This window comes from Sapajus apella, unplaced genomic scaffold (genome assembly GCF_009761245.1).
Source record: "Sapajus apella isolate SASKATOON/1434 unplaced genomic scaffold, GSC_monkey_1.0 scaffold73, whole genome shotgun sequence".
NCBI lineage: Eukaryota > Metazoa > Chordata > Mammalia > Primates > Cebidae > Sapajus > Sapajus apella.
In genome coordinates, this window is record NW_022437013.1 from 3,819,333 (window position 1) to 3,840,254 (window position 20,922).

The 20,922-nt window shown below is 35.6% G+C and overlaps 1 protein-coding gene across 16 annotated transcripts in view; it reads right to left on the minus strand.

Annotated features, from left to right (window-relative positions):
* ALG13 (ALG13 UDP-N-acetylglucosaminyltransferase subunit) overlaps positions 1-20,922 on the minus strand; it is a 128,802-nt gene that overhangs the window by 64,196 nt on the left and 43,684 nt on the right. For 12 of the 16 annotated variants that reach the window (XR_004260617.1, XM_032250791.1, XM_032250788.1 and 9 more), the window contains 5 exons: positions 19,115-19,147; positions 18,962-19,017; positions 14,401-14,472; positions 12,615-12,780; positions 4,617-4,811 (listed from right to left, as the gene is read on the minus strand). Coding sequence is in view for 14 of the 16 variants with exons in the window: in XM_032250791.1 (XP_032106682.1) it covers positions 4,617-4,811; positions 12,615-12,780; positions 14,401-14,472; positions 18,962-19,017; positions 19,115-19,147 (522 nt within the window). In the remaining 2 variants the exon portion in view is untranslated. The other 4 variants (XM_032250789.1, XR_004260618.1, XM_032250799.1 and 1 more) reach the window with 4 other exon arrangements.

Here is a 20,922-nt window from a genome sequence, read left to right on the forward strand (position 1 = left end):
AGCATGGGGAGAGATGCCAGATGTAGGTGATGGGGAGGAAGGCAGCAAATCACACTGCCACGTGTGTACCTATGCAACAATCTTGCATGTTCTTCACACGTACCCGAAAACCCAAAATTGCAATAAAATAAATGGGAAAAAAAATGTTGAGAAATCAAACGCAGCCTAAATAAACTGACAGATATACTATGATACCATGTTCATGAATTCAAAGAGAACATATTGTTAAGAACTGACATTCTCCTCAAATTGAGCTATAGATTATAAACACAATCCCAAATTTCCAGAAGGTTTCTCTTTTATTTTTGGTAAAATTTGATAGTCTAAGAGAAATGCAAATTACTCACCTTACTTCAAATATCTTACTAAAAAGACAATGTGGTAATGATGTAAGGATTAAAAAATAGATCAATGCAATAGAATAGGGCACACAAACAGACTTGCACTTAAAACGGTCATTTGATTTTTGACTAAAACACCAAACTGATCCAACAAGGAAAGAAAAACCTTTTGTACAAATGGTACTGCTGGAATACTGGAGAACCAAAAAGGCAAAAAAAAAAAAAAAAAAAAAAAAAAAAAACACAAATCACCTCAACCGCCGTCTCATACCATCCACAAAAATTAATTTGAGATGGGTAGTGGACTTCAATATAAAACTAAAAACATTACGCTTTTTAAGGAAAACACAGGAGACAATCATAATGACTTGGGAGTAAGGCAAAGGTGTTTTTTTATTTTTTTGTTTTTTTTTTTTTTTTTATTTGAGTCAGAGTCTCATTCTGTCACCCAGGCTGGAGTGCAGTGGCATGATCTTGGCTCAGTACAACCTCCACCTCCTGGATTCAAGTGATTCTCCTGCCTCAGCCTCCCAAGTAGCTGGGCTTACAGATGCATATCACCACACCCGGCTAAATTTTTTATTTTTAGTAGAGGTGGGATTTCTCCATGTTGGCCAGGGTGGACTCGAACTTCTGACCTTAAGTGATCTGTCTGCCCTGGCCTCCCAAAGTGTTAGGATTACAGGTGTGAGCCACCATGCTCAGCCAGTTTCTTAGATTACAGAAAGCAATACACACCAAAAAATGATCAATTAGATTTCATCAGAATTAAAATCCTCTACTCATCAGAAGGCACCATGAAGAAAATAGATAAGCCACAGAATAGGAGCAGATATTCAGAAAATATACCTGACAAAAGACTAGCATAGAGAATATGTAGAGAACTTCCACAACTCAATAACAAGCACCCAATAAGAGAGTAGTCAAAATACGTGAACACTTTACAAAAAAATATGCAAATGGCCAATAAGCACATGAAAAAAGTACCCAAACAACTGAACATTCACATGCAAAAATATGAATCTACACATAGACTTTACATACTTCACAAAAAAAGTCACTCAAAATGTATCACACAAGTGAAATGCAAAACATAAAACTCCTGGACGGTAACAGGAAAAAATCTACATGACCTTGAGTCTGGCAATTGCTTTTTAGATATAATACCATAGGCATGATACATAAAAGAAATAATTTTTAAGTTGGAGTTCCCTAAAATTAAAAATATCTGCTCTGCGAAAGATACTCAAGAGAATGAAAAGACAAGCCACAGACTTGGAAAAAGTATCTGCAAAAGACATACCTCATATGATAGACTGTTACCCAAAATATACAAAGAACTCTTAGAACTCAGTACGTAAACAACTGAATTAAAAACGGGCCAAACACCTTAACAGATGTTTCATCAAAGATATACAGATGGCAAATAAGCACATGAAAAGATGCTCCATGTTGGACTTCACAAAGAAAATGCAAATTAAAACAATGAGATACCATTATACACCTATTAAAATGGCCAAAATCCAAAACACTGACAACACTAAATATTGGCATGAATGTGGAACTACAGGAACACTCATTCATTGCTGGTGGGAATGCAAAATAGCCATTCTGGAAGACAGTTTGACAGTTTCTTATAAAAGAAAAGATATTCTTATTCAATCGAGTAATTGTAATCCTTGGTGTTTAACCAAAGGAGTTAAAAATATATTTCCACACAAAAACTTGCACATGGATGTTTAGGGCAACTGTAATAGAAAGTGGAAGCAACCAAGGTGTTATTCAGTAGATGAATGGATATATAAACTGTGGTACATTCAGATAATAATTTGGTGAGGAATCTTAAATATATATTGCTAAGAGCCAATCTGAAAAGGCTATATACTGCATGATTGCAACTATATGGCATTCTGGAAAAGTCAAAACTATGGAGACAGTAAAAGATCAGTGATTGCCAGGAGATGGGGGATGAACAATAATAGGCAGAGCACACATTTCTGGGGCAGACACACTCCATTATAGCATCTATGTGATGCTATAATGAAGGATATATGCCATTATACATTTGTCCAAACTCATGAAAGTGCAACAGAAAGAATGAACACTAATATAAACTATGGCCTCTGGGTGATAATGATGTGCCAAGGTAGGTTCATCATTGTAGCAAATAAACCATGCTAGTATGGTGGGGGACACTGATAACATGGGAGGCTACAGACATGGGGGAGGCTGGTGGAAAATGGGAAATCCCTATGCCTTCCTCCCAATTTGGCAACGAACAGAAAACTGCTCTACAAAATAGATTTTTTTTTAAACATGCTCAGTCACCAGAATGGATAAAGTTAAAGACAGTGGCAACAATAAATGTTGGTGAGGAAGAGAAACAACTGGAATTCTCATACACTGCTGGTGGAAGTGTAAAATGGTACAACTTTGGAAAAATGTTTGGCAGTTACTTATAAAAGTAAACACATATCTCTTTACGACCCGGCAATTCCACTGCTAGGTATTTGCCCAAGGGAAATAAAAATGTATGTTTACAAAGACTTTTACAAGAATGTTCATAGCAGCTTTTTTCATAACAGCCCCAAACTCCAAATAGTCCAGCTATCTATCACCAACAGGAGAATGGACAAACTGGAATGAAATGCTACTCAGCAATGAAGACAAGTGGGCTACTGACACATGCAACAACAGACAAATCTCAAAATTATGCCAAGTTTAAGAAGCTTTCCATAAAGATTATATACTACAAGATTACATTTATATAAAATTCTGAAAAGGCAAAACTAATGTATGGTGGAAAAAAGTCAGAACAGTTGTTGTCTCTAGGGGGAACATGGGAAAAACTGGGAAGGAGCATGAGGCAACTTTGTGGGACAATGTTAATACTTTATAGCTTGATAGGGATTTGGGTTACACAAGCGTGTGCATGCATATGTTAAAACTAAGCTAATGTGCACTTAAGTTTTGTATATTTCATTATATGTAAACTGTACATCAAGAAGTAAAAAAATCTACTTAATAATACGTATCCTGAGGTTTTTATGGGGAAGTGTACAAATGTCTACAATTTACAAATGATACAAATGTGTCAAAAAGAAGATGGACTAATAGAGATGGATGGAGGGAAAGATTGGATAGATATGTGATAAAGTAGTTAAACATTCATGATAGAATATAGGTGATAGATAAGACTTCATTTTAAAATTCAACTTTGATGAATGTTTGAATATATTCATAGTAAAATATTAGGAAAAATACAAAATCAGAATTTTGTGGTGACTAAGTACATCTCAGGCATAGGTAGGTAATGGAAGGGAGAGAAGTAAAGGAATCAGGGTTTAGATATTGGGCAAATTAGGTGGAAATGATACCACTTAACAAAATAGAAAACCAAGGAGAAAAGTCAATGTTTTGTGTGACTTGGGGAAAAGATAAATATGAGGAATTTCATTACTGAAATGAAAGCTAAAAACTAAATGAAAATGTCCAGCAAGTATCTGGAGAGAAGTAACTAAAAACTTTTGATGCCAAGGCTAGCTAGATTTAAGAATCAACTACATAGAAATAACAGTGAAGTTTAAGGATAGGAAAAAAACAGAAGGGAGCTAAAGAAAATCTTGGTGATTAGGTGTTGGAAAAAAAAAATAGAGAAGCAGCTAAAAAAAAAAAACAAGAAAATGTTATAGCAAAAAAGTATAAGTAAGCTACAAACAATTCTCGACTATAATTCTCTTGAGAAATATGTCAATGAGGGGTAATAAAGAACTTCCAATGAAAAACTACTCCTTAGATGTTTAAGAAAACACGGCGGAAATTCAAAGCAGATAAGACTCCTAATCCCCACTCCCCCAAATCTTTAAAATTCAGCTGAAATTCTAAATATAAAATATTGCAATAATTCATGTACTTGTGGAAACAATTTAAGAAATAAAGAAAAATTTGATACCAAGTCCTGTTTTGCAAAAAGACAGTTAAGAAAATCAAAGAGCCATTTGAGAATCTTCTTCAGGGTAGGCATGTAGCTACCAAAACGAAACACAACAAAAAAACAGCAGCACACATCAACTCAACCATTCATTTGTTGATTATGTAGAAGATATTCTGTTTTCAGCTTTTAATTGCTCCTTTCCTTAGTCACTTCCTGCATTGTGTTCTCAAGTCAATTTTCATTTGGTTCCCCATTTCCCAACAGGTCAACCAAAGAGAGATATACTCTAAAAATATTTTTTAAATCTCAGACCCCTCACCTAAGTCTCAAAATCTACTTACCTTGAGGCAAATCACTGCCACTTGGATCACAGGAATAAGATGGAGGTGGTGGTGGTGGTAAATTTGAAGCCTCTCCCACATCAAGAGGAGGAGGAGGAGGAGGTGGTGGTGGTGGTGGTGGTGGTGGTAGTGGTAGAGAGGTACCAGCATGAGGAGTAGGAGCAGAATGGCATGGATAGGATGGTGAGGCAATCACTAACAAAGAAACAAAACACAACAGAGCAATACACAACTATAACACCTTATGAACAGTAGGTTCATCTACTTTTTTTGTCTCCAGTATGGTCAAAGAACTCAATTCTTATGGTTTGGCTTAAAAAAAAAAAAAAAAAAAAAAAAAAACGTGGACAGTGAATTGTCTACATTCTCTTACACATAACAATCGAGAACTAGTTTATTACAGGTCGTTTTAAGAAAATTATTGGAAATTAAAAGGGAACAAACTGGAAGACGCAGAGCTTTGACTATCAGACTTTGAACACTTAGCTAACAGGTACATAAATAAAAGGTAATTATAGGAAAATTTTTACTTAGCTTAATTCCCAATGCAAATTTAAGAATGTTTTCAGCAATCTGTCACTCTCAGTTAAATCACAAAATGTAGAAGCTAATAAGAGATGGACTGAAGTGGACAGATTACAGATTTTAGCAATCGTTGAAGGTTTCTACTGGTAGCATCTGAGGAATATAGGGAACTTTAAATCATGACTGTCCCATTTCTAAGGAGGTCCAGGATCTAAAAACAGGCTAGATACAATATCGTATCCTTTTAACTTTCTATACCTGTTACTATAGCTTAGAAACAATCAATACTCATTTAAAAGTTTGTTTTTGACATAAGAAATTCAGATGTAATTATGTTTAAATATTAATCCTCTATGATGATAAAGGAAACAATGTATTTACAACCTAGTTAAAACACATTATCTGCATAGATAACGTAACTGGTAAATTTGTTAATTTTTTTTTTCTTTTTACAAAAGATGATTAATACAAACCCTTCAAGTTTAACTGCATCATTTTATCCAGCTTAAATTCAAGTACAAAATTTCATCATTGTGTTATCTGCATTATCATTTTAATCCTGAGAAACATAGTGTTTCAGTCTTATTCTATAAAGGTTTAAATTCAGAATTTTAGCACACTAAGTTTAGCATAGAAACAATTCACACAAGCTGAATTTGTTACTCTGATGTTTTAGCAAGACATAATCCACATTGTTTCCATTTACTGATCAGTACTAACAATATACTCACCTATATCACTTGTACAATTACAGGCTAACACTAATAGATCTATGTCTTTGGGTGATCTAAAACTTTATAAACAACTTTTTAGGAGTAATATAATTATCTCTTTATTGTGGTATTGGTTACACAACTCTGCATTTGTCAAAGCTTACAGAACTGGGCACCAAAAATGAATTATACTATATCTAAATTAAAGAGTAAATTTTTAAAGCTTGCTCAACTAGCTGTTTTGGAGTTTTATCATATATTTAGAAATCTCTAATTTTACAGTTTTGGGAGAGGAATTTAATTTTCAGAATATCTCCAAATGTTGTAGATACAGATTTTTTTTTTAAATAAAATGGTTGCAACAAAACTCTGCTCTTACTCCTTTTAAACTAGCACTGAAAACAAATCATACCATCTTTTTAAAAAAGCAAATGAAGAAAGGCAATTAGCTAAAGAGAGTAAAATGTTATTATGATCACTAGGTGAAAACCAACTACTAGACATAGAAATGGCTAAATACATTCTCACGGGCCTGAAAGAATCAAGAGTAGAAACAATTTGGAGGTTACTTTGTCTGAATTCACCTTCCTTATAAATGCACAGTATTACAATAAACCCTCTACAAAAGAGCTTTTACAATTTTAAGTTTCTATAGAGATGCATCAGCATCTCATCCTTAGACTTACAAAGAGCTCCACAGGCTTAACATATATAATTCAAGGGATGGCTCAAGAATTATAGAAACGTCTTCTGAAATACTAGTAGAAATCAAGGTAATGCATTCAGAATGCTAATTTCCCCCATCCCTGTAGCTGTAGTCTGCTTCAGGACACTTCAGAAGAGAACATAAATATATAAAAGAAGATACTGTTGCTTCTCCAAAAATCACAGAGCAGGGCCAAGGCCAAGGTGTGGTGAGATGCAGCAGTGCAAAATTTAAAGAGCTACCCAAACTAATACAAAGAAAACTGTTATGAATACAACATCAAAATTTTCAATAAAGACAGGATCCAACCCTGTACTTGCATGACCCCAAGAGTACATGCCTCATTCAACTCACCTTAAACATGGTACACAGATCCTGTCTTTATTTAAAATTGATGCTTTGTTCTCAAATTTTTTATATTAATCTTTACTTTTTTAATGATGAATTAAAGTGTTATTTATCTTGACTACTGTGGGGTGTGTGTGTTTTTTTGTTTTTGTTTTTGTTTTTTTGACATTCTATTAAATTTTGCACTCAGGGAGAGTCGCTGATCCCAGCCCTGGCAAAAGACTTGGGAACATTTACTGAAATCCAGAGCTTGAAGTTGACAGGATTTAATGCCTAAAAGGAGACTCATAATTAAGGGCAATCATCACATAGAGTTACCTGGCAGATTAGCAGCCACTTAAGGATGGGAGGGGCCTGCCAGAGAGAGATATGAACAACAAAGTGGGAAAAATCAGTTGTTTCATCTAGAGGATGGACAAGAATTACAAAGAGCAACTAAAATGCCATCGGATCTAGTAAAGTAGATCTACAGCTGAGGTTAAGTGACTAAACAAAAAGTAAATAAATGAAGGCAGTATACATTTTAAGAAAAATCTGGCATTTAAATGGTAATCTTTCAATGATTCCACAAATAAAACATTACAATTCTTGCTTCATCTATCACTTGAATTTAAGCTCAGACAGCTGCTGGAAGCAGACAGCAAATGTTCTCTCCTACAACTAGCAAAAAGTAGTAAAACTAGGGTCTACATTGACATTTCCAGTGAAAAATTTATATCATCATTAATTAACATTTATTGTTTTTGTTCCAGGTACTGTGCTAAGCACTTTTTTTTTCCTTTGAGATGAAGTCTTACTCTATTGCCCAGGCTGGAGTGCAATGGTGTGGTCTCAGCACACTGCAACCTCCAATTCCTGAGTTCAAGTGATTCTCCTGCCTCAGCCTCCCAAGTAGCTGGGATTACAGGCACCTGCCACCACGCCCAGCTAATTTTTATATTTTTAGTAGAGATAGGGTTTTACTATGTTGGCCAGGCTGGTCTGTAACTCCTGACCTCAGGTGATCCACCCACCTTGGCCTCCCCAAGTGCTGGGATTACAGGTGGGAGCCACCGCACCCAGCCCACTTTATCTTTTGATAAATGAAACAGATACAGCAAACTAATCAAATATATATTGCTTAATGAGTCATTTTAATGTGGATACTACTCATGTCTAGAAATACTTCGTTAGTCACTTTTTCCCTCCTAACAAAACCAACCATTATTTTGACTTTAAATAGTAATCACTTCCTTAGGGTCTTTTCAAAGCTTTGTCGCTCAAATGTGCATCCTTGAACACTAGTTTTTAGTCTTGTTCATTAAAAAATTGGCTATTTCTTGAATCTCCTAATCTATCGGTCCCTCCATCTATTTCCTGACAGTTCTGCTTTAAAGGATCTGGGCACTTTGACCTGACAAGCTTCGCACAGTCTGGATTTTGCAGATTACATACTCATGGTGCAATTCAACATGTATTCTGTATTTCCTGTCAATAGGTAGCTAGATCCAGGAGACTGAATCAGACGCAGGATTGATTTCTTTGGCACATCTATAGTTAATGTTTGACTACCTTTACAATCTTAGTAGCTACTGATGTTTAATGTCCATCCATTTTATAGGAACTGCAAAATTATTCTGTCACTTTTTTATTGATTATTGATTAGTTAGAATACTATTACAAAGAGATACTTCTCATCTATTTGGTTATTCAGTGGTATAGTTCATACAAGGAAGGCAGAATAAATGCTTATTTCATGTTTCTAGTTTTCAAGAAAATGAATTTATTTCCTATCATCCTCTTAAAGCAAGCAATTTAAAAAATATCATTAAGAACTTCGACATACTTGGTATATTCCAATCTAGTGCAATGATCATTGTTGAGGCTCAAATTGTTCCCTCTTTGACCAGTGGGAATCTCTCTTTGTGATGGCTTCTGAGTCCTTTTGACATGATGCCTATACTCTTTGGTATGTTCCTTGCTATCTTATATGACAAGATGTTCCAGGCTCATCTTGAACATTTCCTGCCCAGACCTGGAATCAGCCATTTCTCCATAGAGCCCAGTTTTTTCTTTTTTAAAGAAATAAATGGTATTTTAAGATCAAAAGCCAGGTATTAGGGATACTTATTGTTTATAGACCTTTCAGTGGACAGAGCAAGGAAACATATACATATATTTAAAGATATCTCAAGTTCATACTGATACTTCTAATTCAAATTCAAAACTATAAAAGCTTTTAATTAGCCTCTATAACAACTGCAAGAATTTTTTTTTCCACACTAAGAATCCTGATTTACAAGGACACAGGGTATAAAATTAGAATATCCCATAATTACTCATTTACTTTAGCCCACATTACACAGTCTCAGAATAAAACTGAGTATCTATATAAAAGAACCTGATGTGACTGAGAGCATGAAAAATGCTCTGCCCATCTTTGTCCATATTCACTCAATTCTACCATTAAAAAAAAATAACTATATCTACACCCTCCAAACATAAGGCTATTACGGCTATTACATAGTATAGTCTCAACTTCTCACCCCTCATTTGTCTTACTTCTACAGGTAACTATGTATTTAATCACGTTCTTATGTCTCTAACATCTCTAATTGGTCTGTCTCTAATTGTTCTGGTAGCCTGAAACTCTAAGCTCATTCTCTAGTCTACTGTTGTCCAACACAAGTTTTTGTGATGGTATAAATATTCTATATCTGTGTTGTCCAGTACAGTAGCTACTAGCCACATGTGGCTTTGAGCACTTGGTATGTGGCTAATGCAACTGAGGAAATAAAGGTTTATTTAACTATAATTAATTTCCATAGGTGGCTAGTGATTACTCTGCTTGACAGTACAGCTCTCAGAGATTCATCAGAAGGGCTCATGGGAATAATATTATTGGGTTCTTACATGTTGCCCTTTGTGCTTGAAAATCAGTTTGATTGGATACAAAATTATTAGTTCACATATTCTTTCCCTGGGTATCTTAAATGTTATTCTATTTTCTTCTAGCATAAAGCAATACTGTCAAAGTTTGATGATTATCATTATATTTCTCTTGTATGCCATAAACTTAGATACTAAGGACTTTTTAAGTCTAGTAATTTTATTAGAATATTCTGTTGTTCATTGTTCTGGGTCAATATTCTCAGGTATTCAAGGTGCTGTTTCAAGTATGTACTTTTAAAACTTTCTAAACTTGATATGGTTTGGCTTTGTGTCCCCACCCAAATCTCATCTTGAATTGTAAATTGTGTCGTAATCTCCTGGATCATGGAAGTGGTTTTCGCTATGCTGTTCTTGTGATAGTGAGCAAATTCTCACGAGATCTGATAGTTTTATAAATGTCCGTTTCCCCTGCACTTTCTTTGTCCTGGTGCCTTGTGAAGAACGTGCCTGCTTCCCCTTCACCTTCTGCCATGATTGCAAGTTTCCTGAGGCTTCCTCAGCCATGCAGAACTGTGAGTCAATTAAACCTCTTCCCTTTATAAATTATCTAGTCTCAGGCATTTCTTTATAGCAGTGTGAAAACAAACTAATACAAAACTTCAGCAAAGTTTTCTAAATTATAGCTTTTAGTATTTTTGTTCCCTTACTTTGGTTTTCTTTTTCAGGGACTTCTATCCATGTTTGCTTTTATTTGTCTAACTTCAAATATGTCGCTTTAAAATCTTTATCTCCATTTTTTTTTCAATTTTAGATTTCCCCCTTCTTACATCTTTATCTTTTAAAAAAGTTTATGACTGGGCGTGGTGGCTCATGCCTGTAATCCCAGCACTTTGGGAGGCTGAGGTGGGTAGATCACTTAAGCCTAGGAGTTCAAGACCAGGTTGGGCAACATGACAAGACCCTGTCTCTACAAAAACACAATAATTAGCCGAGTGTGGTGGCATGTGCCTATAGTCCCAGCTACTGGGGGGGCTGAGGCAGGAGGATCGTTTGAACCCTGGAGATCCAGGCTGCAGTGAGCCATGATCATGCCACCCGCACTCCAGTCTTGGTGACACAGCAAAACCCTGTCTCAAAATTGGGCAACATGACAAGACCCTTTAAAGCCTACAGCACTCTTATTTCTCTTAAAGCATTATCTGCTTCACATACAGAGTGAGTATTTCTGATTTGGAAATTTGAAATTCAAACTGCTCCAAATTCCAAAACTGAGTGCCTATATAGTGCTCAAAAGAAATGCTCACTGAAGAATCTTGGATTTTCAGATTAAGGATGCTCAACAAGTATGCAAATATTACAAAATCTAAAAAAAAAAAAAAAAAAAAAAATCCTATGTTCAAAACACTTCTGGTCCCAAGCACTTTGTATAAGGAATACTCAACCTGCATTTGCTCAAGCTCATTATAGTTTAGTCTCCATTACTAAAATGATCTTCTCCCCTTTATAATTATTTCTTGAGTTCTATCACCTCAGGTGAGTTTTTCTAATTCTGATTTATGTTATTCTTAAATGTTTTATATTATTAGTATCTTTAGCTCATTTTCAAATAGTTTGTCATGGTTTTTAGTTTGTTTAGTCCTGCTTAGTGTTTCATTTCTAACATGTTTTCACTGCCTGTAGGGATATTATTCTGCTTTTTATTCCCTAAGATATATTTGCGTAGTATTTGACCTTAATCCTTTTGTTCTTTTTCCAGACCTGCTCTTTTCTCTATCCTGATCAATTCAGAATCCACTCTTAGCAGTTTCTTCCCAGTGAGGAATACTATCCTAAAAGGGAGCTCTGGCAGGTCAATTTTGAAGAGTTAGAGGTTAAACTGTTTCAAGCCCTTTAAGTCCTCTACTATGTGGCTCATGCACTCACCTAGTATTAGAAAGACCAAATCCCTTCCCAGTTTTGGCTGCTGCTTCCAAACTGTCCGCCCCACTTTTCAGTGCATTCTTATTTACTGGAATTCTCAGATACAGAAGACAACATCCTCAATGCTTCTATGTTCTTGCTCCCTCACAGACCCTGATAGCATGCAAGTCTTGTGACTGGTGGTTTGTGCCTACCTGCTTAAATTCTGGGGTTCATGGGGATACCTTGTCACTTAGTTTTGTTGTAGGTGTCATGGATTTTGACTTCACTATTTCCATTTTTATTTGGAGATTCAGATTGAAAAGATAATGCTGTTGTTGACACCACCTTCCTAGAATTCTACTGAAAATTTAAAATGTTATTAACTCATTGAAAGTCCACAACCACTTCATGAATTGGTACTAACAGTACTCCCAAGCCATAGATAAAAAGCTTCAATAGTTTGTACAAAATTATAGAATCAGTAAGTCGTAAAACCAGGATTCTAACCCAGATCTTTTAAATTCTAGAGCCTGTATCTTTTATTATGATATTTACAGGACAATTATTCATTACAAAGGAATGTATTTTACAGAATTCCTACAAAGTTTGCTATAAAGTGAGAAACATTTCTATCTTAATTCTTATATGATAAAACTTAACTAATGGTTTGAAAAACCAGTACAAGTCCCCCAATTCAGCAGGTAGCAAAATGACATGTATAAAATCTTACCAGAGCAAAATTTGCAATAAACTTAAATCTCTGACTCTCAAATCTCATGGAATCCTCAATGGCAGAACATACTTTATTAAGTAGGTTAAATAAATTTAATTCTGGAAATTAAACTAATGATATGTAATTACTAGAATAGCTGGAGGTGCATGATTATGAATAGGAAAAGAGGCTTCCAAAGTAAGCAACCGCTAATAACCTACCTGGCCTGCCTTGTGTAGGTGGAGATACAAATAGAGGCTGTATAGCATTCTGTGAGGAAACTGAAGTGGTAATACTAGCTTGATTAACTGCTGCACAGTTAGATAAGACTGGAGCTGGAACATTATTGGCACAGGAAGCTGCAACTGGTACAAAATTTCCCATCACCTGTAAGTGTGGAAGAAAGTTCAAAACTCTAAGTTTGGTTTCTCAAACAATAGTAGTTTGTTATCTGATCCTAAACTTCAGAAAATAGTCATAAGTTTTGACAACTAAAAACACTGAAAATCCATCTTCATGTAAACCTTATACAGGAATGTTATTTCTTTCAGGAGATCATAGGTTACTTGAGAGCTTGAGAGCTTTAATTTCTTAATTCATTTATTTCTAAAAAAGTAATACATTAATATGATTTGAAAATCAAGTATTAAATCATATGCAATGGAAAGTTGCCCTCCAAGCCCTGTCCTCCATCTGCCTAGTTGCCAGCTCCCCAAACAGTTAACCTCTGGGCTTCCTGAATATGTCAGAGATTTTTAATATATATTCATAATATATATTCATTTTTACATGCATATATATGGCCCCCACACAAGATAAAACCTTTTGTTTTTTTGAGACAGGGTCTCACTCCCATCGCCCAGGCTGGAGCGCAGTGGCATGATTTCAGTTCACTGTAGCCTCAACTTTCCAGGCTCAGATGATTCTCCCACCTCAGCCTCCTGAGTAGCTGGGACTACAGTCATGCACCACCACGCCCAGCAATTTTTTTATATTTTTAGTAGAGACAGAGTTTCGTCATGTTTTCAAGGCTGGTCTTGAACCCCTCGGCTCAAGCAATTGGCCTGCCTTAGACTCCCAGTGTTGGGATTACAGGCATGAGCCACCGCATCTGGCCTACACTTTTTTTAAAGAGAAAGGGTGCCTTGCATTTTTTTTATTACATCATAAGACTGTAATTTTTTTTTCTGCTTAGGCCACAGCTATTTAAGAGAATAAGCTATTTTTTTCACAACACCCCGTACAGGGATCTGCATAGAAAGATATTCAATAAGTGGTAACAGACTCTTCTTGAACACACTGTCCTCACTGGCAGTCTCCATTTTCTTAACACCCAACTGCAGTGCAGCTGCTGCCCACACTGGTCCTCGGAAACTGTACTCAAAGTCACCAGTGGTCTCTATGGCAACAAATCTTCGTAGACTTTTGTTAATCCTTATGTTGCTTGACCTCTTGGCAGCAGCTGACACTGGGCTGCTCCTTGAAACATTCTCTTCCTAGGGCTTCCATAATATTCCCCTCTCATGTTTTTACTCCCTCCTTGGCTATTCCTTCTCTACCCATTTTCGAAAATTTGATAATCCACAGGCTTTTTCTAGATGCCCTTCTCAATCTCTTCCTTTGCTCAGAATGATCTTGTTTACTTCTATGGTTTCAGCTACCTTTTTAATGCTGATTCTCCATTCTATAGGAAAGCTTTAAAATTAAGTTTCAGTTAATGAGACAGAATTGACAGGTAATTTATATTAACTCACTCTTTATGTAAAAGAGGCTCACAGTAGACTATGAGTAATCTAAAGCCAGCACATAAAACAGTGTCTGGAACACAGTAGATGCTCAATAATTTGTTTAATGAATTTACTAATCACTGTATCAGACACCAGAAGGTACAATAATACCTAAAGGAACAAAAGCAGTTGCTTTGAAGTGTGATGAAGGTAAATGAAAAGAGAAATTTTTTTCTCTGTTCAGGCCATTGTAACTGCTTAATAACACTATTAATATTACCTTCTGGGGGTAGTTGTATGAGGCAACTGTGTCCTGAGGAGACATAGAACATGATTTTCTGTCCTGAAGAGACTTTAATAAATATAAAAATACAGTTAAATAAAAAAACAACCAACATGTCAATAAGAAATTTGCTTTGTTTCTACATATTTTAAAACCACATGAAAGTGATCAGTCCTGAAATAATTCAAATTTGGAAGTAGCTCCTAAGACAAAGCTCTAAAAGTTATCATTCTAAAATGTGATTTAGGGGACTGCTTTGTTACCTATCTACAGAAATCCTCAACACATCTAACTCAAGTCCTAAATGTAGATACTAAAACGTAACTGATAATTGAAATTTAAACACTTTTTCAGTGACCTTTGCCTTAAAATCTTCAAGTACTGCAGGACCAACAACAGTTTTGCCAAAAAAAAAAAAAAAAAAAAAAAAGGCATTCTATCTGAATATGTAGCTGGGTACAAGGGTACATTGGTTATTCAGCTACATTTTCTCTAAGTCAGATTTAACAGATATTGTAATATTCAAATATCATTCTCCTCTGATTCAAAACTGTGTCTTTCTAAAAGCAAAAATGATATTTGAATGGCTTGGACTCATGCATGATAGCTTGTCGTGGCAGCAAAAACTCTAGCAGCAGAAATTGGTTGCATTAATAAGAGCACAGAGACAACACGGAAAGGTAATCACAGGAAACAACAAGAGGAACCTTACTGTGAAAAGGTGACCCCACTTAACATGGACAATCACAAAGTTTGTGTTCAAGTAAAGCCAAAGCCCCTGCCAAAACGCAGACATTTTCCCTGGCTCAGAATACCAAATACTTCTAGAGAAACATTTAGTTGAGTGTTAGACATGGAAATAAGAAGTAGAAATAAATGTTCACGATTTCTTAGAAGGCTATGCCTAGAAATCCTTATTCAAAGAGTCCTGCATTGGACAAAAACAAACATAAATAGATAAGACTTAATTAAACAAAAAAGCTTCTGCATAACACAGAGTAAACAGACAACTCACAGAGTGGGAGAAAAATCTTTGCAATCTAGCAATCTATACATTCAACAAAGGACTAATATCCAGAATCTACAAGGAACTGGATTCAGCAAGAGAAAAAAATCCCATCAAAAAGTGAGCTAAGGACATGAATAGATAATTCTAAAAGAAGATACACAAATGGCCAACAAACATGAAAAAAATGCTCAACATCACTAATGATCAAGGATATGCAAATAAAAACCACAATGTGGTATCACCTCACTCCTGCAAGAATGGCCATAATCAAAAATATAAAAAAAATAGATGTTGGCATGGATGTGGTGAAAAGGGAAAGCTTTTATACTGTTGGTAGGAATGTAAACTAGTACAGCTTTCCATGGTGGAAAACAGTGTGGAGATTCCTTAAAGAACTAAAAGTAGAACTAATATTTGATCTAGCAATCCCACTCCTGGGTATGTACCCAGAGGAAAAGAAGTCATTATACAAAAAAAGATACCAGCACATGTATGTTTATAGTACACAATTTGCAACTGCAAGAATATAGAACCAGCCCAAATGCCCATCAATCAACAAGTGGATAAAGAAAATGTGGTGTATTTATACCACGGAATACTACTCAGTCATACAAAGAAACAAAATAATGGCATTTGAAGCAACGTGGATGGAATTGAAGACCATTATTCTAAGTGAAGTAACTCAAGATGAAAAAATAAACACTGTATGTTCTCACTCATAAATGGAAGCTAAGCTATGAGGACACAAAGGCATAAAAATGAGACAATGGACTTTGGAGACTCAGGGGAAAGGGCGGGGGGGCGGTGAGGGATAAAAGACTACGCATTTGGTACAGTAGTACACTGCTCAAATGATGAGTGCACTGAAATCTCAGAAATCACCACTAAAGGACTTACTCATTTTAACCAACCACCACCTATTCTCCAAAAACCTGTTGAAATTAAAAATTTAAAAACAAGAGGTTTTTTAAAAAAATGTACACTGATAATTCTGAAGACATTTCTCCTTTATTTTAGCAATAATAGAAATTTGCTATGGATTTGGTGATGGGGGCAGAGGGAGTGGAATATATGAAGAGATTGAAAGCTATTGGGGTTTTTAAAATTCAGAACAAAAAGGAACATGTGACAAGTGAAACTGAAGGAACAGAAAGAAAGCATCTATTCTTGTCATCCCTCATGGTAAAATTCTCATTTGCCTTTTCACTTGGATGGCTACTTCAAGACGTAATATCAAAAGCACATGACATGAGAATAATAATGGTGTCAGGAAAAGGAGGAGAAAACTTTCTCTGGAAGGAGCAAAGTAAGGGAAGGAGAAAAAACAGAAAGAAAATTACATATCAGAGTTTTCTTCTCCTTCCTAAGGTATATTGCCTAAACAGTAAAAACAAAAATTTAGTATATTAAGATGTCACTATTAATTATGACTAATTCTCTAATTAGTCATAATTAGAGAATATAAGTTAGTTATTCAAGTTCTTTATAAATATTCCGGTTCTCCTGGATACATGGTAGGACTGCCCTTCCCGGCTCCATCTAAAGTCAGGAATGACCAAGTTACTTGGGTCAATAAAATATGAACAGAAATGTTATGAGTCAATGTCCAATCTCTGTATCTTCTGCCCTGCTGTGATGATCATGATAGTATGTGTCCATCAGCCTGGGTCCTTAAGTGACTATGAAGAACAGTCATAGCCTGGAAGCCTGCTACCAACTTAAATTGAACCTGTATAACACTAGCAAGAACAACTCTTCCCAAGTTAAGCCACTGAGATTTTGGGGAGTTGTTACAGTGCAGCATAACCTAGCTGGACTAAAACAGAAATTGGTAACTAGAAGTAGGGTACAGCTACAACAAAATCCTAATTGAGAAGGAATTATGAACGTGTAACTCTTAGGGTAAGCAGTTTAGAAGACAGGATGTTAGTATTGTGCTTTGATTACTGTTGGTACGGTTTAAAGCAAGTTAGTTTAAGACAGGTGTGTGTAGGAGAGAATTAGTAGTTTGCAAGCAGGAATGAGAGGGAATAGATTCCTTGCATACAGGGACTCATAGGGTTGAAGGAACAATTGTTTCAAGCCTAAACTATAAAGGGTAATATTGATGAATGCATTGAATAACGACAACATGAAAACTTAACCTTGCAGCAACTCTTTTGTTAAAAACCCCTGAATGCAATAAGATGTCTCAAAGCCAGAGTTCAACTAAGGGTATAACATCTAGTAAATCCTTGCACTTCAACAAAATGGCTGTAGAAAAGTTTCCAAAAGGCATGGCTCTTCCATCAACGCAAGATAAACTCAAGCCACTTGCAATCAAGTAGAGAAAAATATAAGGATTAAAAACACAAAGAATTATAGCAAGTCTTAGTAGTATATTTATGGAAAAGAACTGTAGTATGGTTATTGGGGTTATTGGTACATGAAACCAAAAGAAGCAGAATAAAATAATCTCACAGCCAAAGAAATCATGAGCCAAAACTAAAACCATTCAATTGAGATAAAACCACCCTTGGGCCTCCAAATCTTCTGTAAGTAGCAAGCTTAGAAAGCTGCTCAGTTGCCAAGGAAGGATTATTCTCCAATGCCTACTTGAAATATTGCCAAGCAAGGATAGGCCTTGGGAGTGGCCAAGAGCCTCAGAAAATGAACAAGATAACTCTTCAGGGAAGAGTCCCCATGAGTACGCTGGGGGAACTTATAACGTTTGCCCATAAAGGTCTCAGAATGGCTACAGGACAGTAACTGTTTTTTATCTCCCATTTTCCCCCTTTCTGAGTGAGAATTTCAGTGCCTGCTTCAGCATTGTAAATTGGGGAGAGAGGTTAAAAAAAAATCTGTATTTTTGGTTTTTGGTCTCAAGATCACAAGAAGCCACATCTGGACCCAATATAACAAGTACTACACACAGCCCAGAAATCTTAGGCTATGAGTTTGATTACACTGAATGGGACCTTTTAGGATGCCTCCTTTGAGGTAGAAACAAGTGTTCTGCCTATGAGAGAGAGAGCAAGTTGAATGATATAGTTATTAGCACTGTTAAAATGTTTCTTTTTGCCTTTCAGGCACAGAGAAGTTAAACTCTTCAGTGGTACCTGCTCTGGCCAGTGAAATGGAAAAGAAAGTGACATGTATCATCTCTGGTGGAAGCTGTAGAAGCCAGTGCACCATTTACCAAATTTTATTTCCTGCCTTAGCAATCATGGACAAACTTCCATCAGCCTGAGTACCTGAGCAAGCCCTTCTATAGACCTCTACTAGCATAAGGGAGAAGCAAACTTTTGTTATATTAAGTGAGATTTATGATCCATTCTAATAAAAAATCATAAAATCTTCTAAAAGATCATTATTGCTGTTAGAATATCTCTAAATAGATTAATTCCAGAAAATAAGTTAATTTCTGTCTCAATTTCTTCATCTTCAAAATGAGAATGATACTAAGCCTCACAGGGTTGTTCTGATTTAAATACATTTATATGTATAGCTCTTAACAGTACCCTAGTAAATAGTAGAAGCTATAACTCTTTGCTATTATTAAATACCTACCAAGTTTGCTGTAGATGCAGTTGTGCTATAAACACCTGAAGTTTCATAGTCTGGCTCTAGAGAATATAGCCAAAGTAAAAAATGAGCATTATTTTATAGCTTGAAATTCTATAAACAATGATGAATGTCAGATGATTTATAGATCTTACTGACCTGCAGGATAAAGACATTCTTCATGATATCCCCCTGGGAAAAAAAGACACAAGAATTGTGTTTATATAGGTCTTTTTAGCTCAGCAGAGCCAAATGGTCAGCACTTGCTTTTTCCTCCAGTTTTATGGTTATATGCTCAAAACTAAAGTGCACACATCCTGGAAAGTGATATGAGCTTTCAGACTAGTCAACAAATACTGAAGACAGAGATTAGCTGTAAACTTTACAAATCTCACCTCTGAAAATTTGCTTAGCTCTTAGAGGTCAGACAGAGGTGAAAATTCAGTTGTGCCCAATTTTTCCAGGGAGGCTACAGTGTGGTGATTAAGCACATAGGCTCTGGAGTGAGGATTGCCTAGATGTGAACTGTGATTAACTACATGATTTTAGGCAAGTATTTAATCTTTATGCCTCAATTCTTCACTGTAAAATGGAATAACAGTGCCTAGTTCATAGGCGTTTTGAGGATGGTTAATAGAAGTGAAAATAACTTAGCATATTGCTTTACATATACTAAATACTCAATGGTCACTACAAAGTATGAGTATAATCCACTGTTTCCTTTGGTGGACATTAAGGGAATATGTTATGCCTCATCTGTTTTTCAATCTGTTTCATGTAAGTAATACATGCAAAATCAGTGTGTCCTCAAAGGATGGCTCAGCAGACTGAAGTATTTTAAGATTTCTGTACCACTGAAATGCAAAGTCAATACTCAATTGGATGGTTTTCCGACAAATATAACCCCACAGTTCTAAAGTAAATCTGATTCTAAAACACACCACTTATCAAACACACCACTTATCAAACACACATGCAACTCCTCCGGATTTAAAGTGGGAGCAAAGATTTGGTTATTTCAAATATACCACACTACCCATAGAGCTAAAAGACAAAAGGGTCATGTAAATAAGAGCAGACAGTAAATGTCCTTAAACACATGCATGGACACATGTACAAAGTTTTCACAAATCATTCTTGTACTAGATTTTTTCACTTATTAAATTCCTAAAAAATATCTATTTTCGTCTACACTAGTAACAAAAAAAAAAAAAAAAAAAAAAACAATACCACAAGAAAATAAGGAACTCATTAATAAGTCATTCGGAATGCCTCAAGCCACTCAATGCTCCACAATTATTACAATAGGCACATACAGTATCTTTTAAAAGTAAAAATAAACACATTCCATGGTAGGAGGCAATATAAAAAAACTGTTAAGGGTATGTGTGTGTGTGTGTGTATGATTCCAATTATATAAAATGTCCAGAGGAGACAAATCAATAGAGAAAGAAAACAGACTGATGATTGCGAAGGGTTGGGGACTGGGAGAAATGGGGAATGGCCCTAATGGGCACCGGGTTTCACTACTGTGGTGATAAAAATGTCCTAATATTAACTGTGGTGATGCTATGCAACTCTGAATAAAAACCATGGAATTGTATACTTTAAATAGCTGAAATTGTATGATATGTAAATTATATCTCAATAAAAGAGTTACAAAAAATTGTATCTCTGCCAAGGATATGACCTTGGCCATGTCATTTGCCCTCTGAATCTCAATTTCCTCATGTGTAAAATAGGGATAGCACATTCCTCAGAAGAACACACGAATGACTATATTATGAATATAATGACTTAGTAGAGTGGGTATCACATAAGGTTCAATAAAGAGTAATGTTTATAGATTAAATAGACTTATTTGGGCAAAGAAGTTACTTCATAGCAGTCTTAAAAAATAATAGCCAGTCACACAAAAAGCCTAATGTAGTTATACAAATGGTGAGGACAACTATAAACAGTGCCTT